The sequence below is a fragment of the Brassica napus genome, chromosome C5, assembly GCF_020379485.1.
Source record: "Brassica napus cultivar Da-Ae chromosome C5, Da-Ae, whole genome shotgun sequence".
Taxonomy (NCBI): Eukaryota; Viridiplantae; Streptophyta; class Magnoliopsida; order Brassicales; family Brassicaceae; genus Brassica; species Brassica napus.
The window spans coordinates 49,393,322-49,399,985 of NC_063448.1; the positions used below are offsets into that span (position 1 = coordinate 49,393,322).

The window sequence follows — 6,664 nt, forward strand, 5'->3', positions numbered from 1 at the left end:
GGTACCCTGGAGAAGGTCTGCTTCGACTGATAATCAAAGGTACTTTTTTAAAAAAGTAATTGTTTTTGAAACCAAACTAAACTGAACTGAATTAGTAGTCTGTTTTGGTTGGTTCCTCTGATAGTATTAATTAGCTAGAACGAAAAGTACAGTGGAATTAACTCTGTGTTGGTTGGTTGCTTGCTCTAATTGTCTTGAGTAGTTGATTGTATTAAGTGGTTGATTTGATGTGTAATGACTGCTCTCTGTGAAGTAGGTGTTCTATACTGGCTTTTATATTGAATGTTTGGCAGCTAGAGTTTAATTTTTCTCTCCTGTGGTAGCTTAAACTAGTTTAAATAGACTACCCAAACCCCATTAACTTATTACATCAATCTAAACCATGACGAAAATGGATCCTTTTACCATAAACTCTCCCGGGTTTACTTTGCTCTTAGCTTTGCAGAGCAGTCCAGCAATGGACTGCGGCTTTGCTGAGGCAGTAGGCAACTCTCCCGGGTTAGTGAAACCGGTTGTAAAGAGAAAGTGGTCAACAAAAGAAGACCTAGTGCTCATCAGTGGTTGGCTGAACACGAGCAAGGATGCTATTGTCAGTAACGAGCAGAAGGGAGGATCCTTTTGGAAGAGAATTGAGGACTACTTCAATTCAAGCGCTCAGCTCACTGACTCCGTTGCTAGAGAGTGGAGTCAGTGTAAGCAGAGGTGGGGAAGGGTGAATGAGCAGGTGTGCAAGTTTGTGGGGAGTTATGAGGCAGTTTTGAAGGAGTAATCTAGTGGTCAAAATGAGAATGATGTCATGAAGGCTTCCCATGACATCTTCTTTAATGATTACCATGTGAAGTTCACCATGGAACACTGTTGGAGGGTACTAAGATATGATCAGAAATGGAAGTCATACTCGAAGTCCAGAGATGGCGCGAAGGAGAAAAGGAAGGAGAATGAAGAGGTGATGCCTGAGGAGGAGGTTAGACCGGCGGGTGTAAAGGCTGCGAAAGCAAGTAAACACAAGCGGCACGGGAATGAAGCTGCTTTCGATCAAATAGATCGCATCCTGGATGCGAGAAAGAAAATTTCCCAGCAGAAACTCCTTGATCGTCTCCTTTCCAAAAATGACACTGATCTATCTCCAAACGAAATCAGTCTCAAAAACAAACTCATTTCTGAACTGCTTGATTGAATTGGTTAATCTCTGTTTTTTCATTATTTACTTGCCTGAATATGTTTAGTTATTAAGTTTGTTGCTTCGTAGAATCTCTGTTTTTTATTATTTACTTGCCTGAAGAGAAAGAGTTATTAACTTTGTAGTTTGGTTTTTGTTTTGCAGGTCACGGGATTGTCATCATGTCTGGATCACAGGTTGCTATGTCTGATGTTGCTTGGCTGTTGTTGCTTTTTCTCTATGGATGCAGTGTAGTATTTTGTTAGTTTCTACATTGTTGTTGCTTTATGTCAAACGGATGCAGTGTACTCTTTTGTTAGTTTGTACACTGCTACTATGTTCTTAATTCACGGGTTTTACTTTGTTTCTACACTGCTTTATGTCACGGGTTATATAACAAACAAACATATATAAATATGCTCTCTTCATGTATGTTTCTAAATGAAAACTCAACTTCTTCTCATTGTTTCTCTGTATCATCATATATAATTCATTTCTAACCAAGAACACAAGTTTTGTATCGCACTTGATCTACTACAAACCAAGAACACAAGAACACTGCATCCGTCTGCCTCTACCGCCTCACCAACAACAACACTGCATCCGACCCCCCAAAACCGTGCATAAACCAACGTATGATATTTATTACTTCTCCTCTTGTATTTCATTCTTTCATATAACAAAATTACTTCTACTATCTTACTAAAATTCAAACATATGCAGTCATATAAAATCCAATAAAACTATACGACTACATGTAAGGAAAACTATCGAAAAAAATTTGGATATTGTAAGTTTGGATATTTTGATTTTAAAATTTTATAATTTTATACTAGGTTGACAATAAAATTGATAATTTGGCTACACACAGTTAATTTTAAAATTTGATAAAATGTTTGTTTGGATTAATTCATTTTATTATTTTATAATATTATACTAGGTTGAGAATAAAAATGATAATTTTAGAATTTGTTTGGATTAATTCATTTTATTATTTTATAATATTATACTAGGTTGAGAATAAAATTGATAATTTTAGAAATTGTTTTTTTTTTAAATAAGGGAAAAATGTCAAGCTCCTCAAATGATGAAGTATATGAAGTTTTTGAAGAAATGGTCGACCAACAAATTGATGATTTCATCGACTCTGTTATAGCGAACGACCCGAAGAGACGAGTGTATATCGAAAGAGATGGGGAACAAGGACACAATCAACTATGGCACGACTATTTTAGTGAAAATCCAACATACCCACCCGAAATGTTTAGGCGGCGTTTTCGAATGAACAAACCTTTGTTCCTTCGCATTGTCGAACGCCTAAATAATGAAGTTCCATACTTTCAGCAACAAAGAAATGGTCACGGAAGGTGCGGCCTATCTACACTTCAAAAATGCACTTCAGCAATACGAATGTTGGCATATGGTCAAGCCGGAGATGCGAATGACGAATATCTCCGACTTGCGGCAACTACTGCACTTTTATGTTTGGAATATTTCACGGAAGCGATAATACCATTGTTTGGAGATGAGTATCTAAGAAGACCTACACCAGAAGATCTTCAAAGACTACTTGACGCTGGAGAGGCATGCGGGTTTCCGGGGATGATAGGCAGCATCGATTGTATGCATTGGGAGTGGAAAAACTGCCCAACGGCTTGGAAAGGTCAATACACACGTTCTTCAGGAAAGCCGACAATTGTCTTAGAAGCTGTGGCATCACAAGATCTTTGGATATGGCACTCATTTTTCAGATTACCAGGTACCCTCAACGATATCAATGTTCTTGATCGGTCACCAGTTTTTGATGACATTTTACAAGGTCGAGCACCTAAAGTTAAGTTCAAGGTCAACAACCACACTTATCGTATGGCCTACTATCTTACCGACGGAATTTATCCTAATTGGGCAACATTTATCCAATCCATCAAACTTCCTCAAGGTCCTAAAGCAGAGTTATTTGCTGAACGTCAAGAATCCACCAGAAAAGATGTCGAACGGGCTTTTGGAGTATTGCAATCGAGGTTTGCAATTGTTAAAAATCCAGCTCTACTATGGGACAAGGAAAAGATAGGAAAGATAATGAGTACTTGTGTCATATTGCACAATATGATAGTGGAGGACGAACGACACGGATACATTCAAATTGATACATCTGAGTTCGAGTCAGGAGAGTCTAGCCGAAGTTCCAAGGTGAAAAGTAGAGAAAGTGTCAATGTCCCTATGCTTACCATTCGCAATCAAATTCGGGATCCACATATACATGAGCGTTTGAAAGCTGATTTAGTTGAAAATGTTTGGGAAAAATATGGTAATCATGATGAATAATCTTTGTATGTTCATGAATTCTCAATGTATTGAATAAAAACTTTTAAGAAATATTTAAAAGCTTTTGTAAGTTTATGTATTGAATAAAAACTTTTAAAAAACATATTACAAAATATTCTCTATCTTCGTGAATTCTCAAATTGAATAATATTCAAAAAAAAAAATTTTAAAACCAAAATTTTTTCCATTATATTGAATATTCACTTTTCAAAATTTTAAAACCAATTTTTTTTCCATTATATTGAATAAAATTCTCATTATATTGAATATTCACTTTTTTTTTAAAAAAAATTCTTTTTTTTGTCAAACAAAAATTATTATTTTATCTTATGAACCCACACTTCAGGTTCATTGACGGAGAACCAGAATTGATCCGGGTTCATCACTATTCATCCTCCACCATAAAATTAATAAACAATAATTGGGGTTCGTTGATGTACATGGTCTAATACATTGCCCTGATTCTGTGTTTGTTCACTTTTTCTCTTTAATACACACACTCTCACTCCATTCCTTCTCTCTGTCAATAATTTAACACGTGGCCACTCATCTGGGACCCACCATTCACCTCCCGGTTTATATAAACCCTGAACACTTCATCCCTCTCAAACCATCTCTCTCTTCTCTCTTCTCTCTTCTCCAATTCAACAAGAAAAGCAAAAAAAAAAACATCAAACTTCACTTGAAAGTACCAATACTGACTAATCATATTTAAAATGGCTTCTTTCACGGCGACTACGGCGGTTTCTCGGAGATGGGTCGGTGGTAATCATACTAAACCACCATTATCGTCTTCTCAAAGCTCCGCCTTGAGTTATTCTTGCTCCGTACCCATGACAAATCGTTCCCAACGAAAGCTCAATGTTTCTTCTGCGCTTCACACTCATCCTGCTCTCCATTTCCCCAAGCAATCCTCCACCTCTCCCGCCATTGTTGTGAACCCCAAAACCAAAGAATCCGACACCAAACAGATGAACTTGTTCCAGAGAGCGGCGGCGGCGGCGTTGGACGCGGCGGAGGGTTTCCTCGTGAGCCACGAGCGACAGCATCCCCTCCCCAAAACCGCCGATCCTAGCGTTCAAATCGCCGGAAACTTCGCTCCGGTGAACGAACAGCCCCTCCGTCGTAACCTCCCGGTGGTCGGAAAAATACCGGATTCCATCAAAGGAGTGTACGTGCGCAACGGAGCCAACCCGCTTCACGAGCCGGTGACTGGTCACCACTTCTTCGACGGAGACGGGATGGTTCACGCCGTGAAATTCGAAGACGGTTCAGCTAGCTACGCGTGCCGGTTTACTCAGACCAACCGGTTTATCCAAGAACGTCAATTAGGTCGACCGGTTTTCCCCAAGGCCATCGGCGAGCTTCACGGCCACACCGGTATTGCTCGACTCATGCTATTCTACGCCAGAGCCGCAGCCGGGTTAGTCGACCCGGCGCACGGAACCGGAGTAGCTAACGCCGGTTTAGTCTATTTCAATAACCGGTTATTAGCGATGTCGGAAGACGATTCGCCTTACCAAGTCCGGATCACTCCAGGTGGAGACTTGAAAACCGTTGGCCGTTACGATTTCGACGGGCAGTTAGAATCCACAATGATCGCCCACCCGAAAGTCGACCCGGAATCCGGCGAGCTATTCGCTCTAAGCTACGACGTCGTTTCAAAGCCTTACCTTAAATACTTCCGCTTCTCGCCGGACGGAGAAAAATCGCCGGACGTCGAGATCCAGCTCGATCAGCCGACGATGATGCACGACTTCGCGATAACAGAGAACTTCGTCGTTATACCGGACCAGCAAGTCGTGTTCAAGCTCCAGGAGATGATCCGCGGCGGCTCTCCGGTGATCTACGACAAGGAGAAGGTCGCAAGATTCGGAATTTTAGACAAATACGCGGCGGACTCGTCGGGAATCAGGTGGATCGAAGCTCCGGACTGCTTCTGCTTCCACCTCTGGAACGCGTGGGAGGAGCCGGAAACAGAGGAGGTCGTCGTGATCGGGTCGTGCATGACTCCGCCGGACTCAATCTTCAACGAGTCCGACGAGAATCTCAAGAGCGTCCTCTCCGAGATTCGGCTCAATCTCAGAACCGGAGAGTCCACTCGCCGTCCGATCATCTCCGACGGAGAAGAGCAAGTCAACCTCGAAGCAGGGATGGTGAACCGGAACATGCTCGGCCGTAAGACCAAGTTCGCTTACCTCGCTTTGGCCGAGCCGTGGCCTAAAGTCTCCGGCTTTGCGAAAGTCGATATCACCACCGGAGAAGTCAAGAAGCATCTCTACGGCGATAACCGTTACGGTGGAGAGCCTCTGTTTCTCCCCGGAGAGGGAGCAGAAGATGATGGGCACATCCTCTGTTTCGTTCACGACGAGAAGACATGGAAGTCAGAGTTACAGATAGTTAACGCCGTTTGCTTGGAGGTTGAAGCGACGGTTAAACTTCCGTCAAGGGTTCCGTATGGGTTTCACGGCACATTCATCGGAGCCAGTGACTTGGCGAAGCAGGTGTAAATATACACATGAATATACATAGTACGTGAGATGGTAAAGAAGCTTCTAGAAGATAAAGAGAGAGAGGGATTTACCAGTGGGATGCTTTGCATATACGTCCCCGGAATCTTCTCCTCTTGTGTGTTTTTTTGGGGTTTTGCTCCGTTTTTTTTTTTACTCTTGGGGTGCGGTTTCTAGTTCCCTTTTTTATGGGGGTCAATCTAGAAATCTGAAAGATTTTGAGGGACCAGTTTGTAGCTTTTGGGCTGTAGGGTTAGCCTAGCCGTTCGAGCTCAGCTGGTTTCTGTTATTCTTTCACTTGTTGTTGTTCATAGTGAGAAGTATATATTTATAAAACACAAAACTTTATATATATGTGTACTGTTTGTAGCAAAGATTAAGCAGCATTGTAGTCGATTTTAAATACCATTTTGCCTATGTTTTATATGCATCCTTTTTACTTAGAGAAACGTTTCTGGTTTGTGTCATCATCAAGTGATTTTGTCATTGGTAAAAATATATTTTCAATGATTATATTTCTGAAAAATGAACGAATGAGAGAGAGACAAGACTCAAGTAACTTTTGTACGTCAAAACAAAATTTAATGACCAAATCACACGCCGTATAGGTTTAGGTAGTCAATTTTTGGTATTTGCATGGAAGAGAATCTCTAATTCAGTCAATTTTTTT

General features: G+C 41.1%; 3 protein-coding genes across 3 annotated transcripts; all 3 read left to right on the forward strand.

The window, feature by feature from the left end:
• Positions 1–391: 391 nt before the first annotated feature.
• On the forward strand, positions 392–1,425 carry LOC106410558 (glutathione S-transferase T3-like). Its single transcript, XM_013851079.2, has 3 exons — positions 392–724; positions 803–998; positions 1,325–1,425. Exons 1-3 carry the CDS (start codon positions 392–394, stop codon positions 1,423–1,425), a joined length of 630 nt encoding a protein of 209 aa, XP_013706533.1.
• An 802-nt stretch (positions 1,426–2,227) lies between these two features.
• On the forward strand, positions 2,228–3,353 carry LOC125587329. Its single transcript, XM_048757584.1, has 3 exons — positions 2,228–2,822; positions 2,911–2,918; positions 3,273–3,353. Exons 1-3 carry the CDS (start codon positions 2,228–2,230, stop codon positions 3,351–3,353), a joined length of 684 nt encoding a protein of 227 aa, XP_048613541.1.
• A 725-nt stretch (positions 3,354–4,078) lies between these two features.
• LOC106394225 (9-cis-epoxycarotenoid dioxygenase NCED3, chloroplastic) lies at positions 4,079–6,346 on the forward strand. The gene has a single exon (XM_013834815.3). It carries the CDS (start codon positions 4,201–4,203, stop codon positions 5,992–5,994), a length of 1,794 nt encoding a protein of 597 aa, XP_013690269.2. The 5' UTR covers positions 4,079–4,200; the 3' UTR covers positions 5,995–6,346.
• Positions 6,347–6,664: the final 318 nt, after the last annotated feature.

Excerpts from the sequence above, each read along its gene's own strand:
- LOC106394225 (XM_013834815.3), top strand. The coding sequence starts at position 4,201 with ATGGCTTCTTTCACGGCGACTACGGCGGTTTCTCGGAGATGGGTCGGT.
- LOC106410558 (XM_013851079.2), top strand. The coding sequence starts at position 392 with ATGGATCCTTTTACCATAAACTCTCCCGGGTTTACTTTGCTCTTAGCT. Across the intron at positions 725-802 it reads GGGGAAGGGTGAATGAGCAG|GCTTCCCATGACATCTTCTT; the intron begins GTGTGCAAGTTT and ends GATGTCATGAAG. Across the intron at positions 999-1,324 it reads TGTAAAGGCTGCGAAAGCAA|GTCACGGGATTGTCATCATG; the intron begins GTAAACACAAGC and ends TTTGTTTTGCAG.
- LOC125587329 (XM_048757584.1), top strand. The coding sequence starts at position 2,228 with ATGTCAAGCTCCTCAAATGATGAAGTATATGAAGTTTTTGAAGAAATG.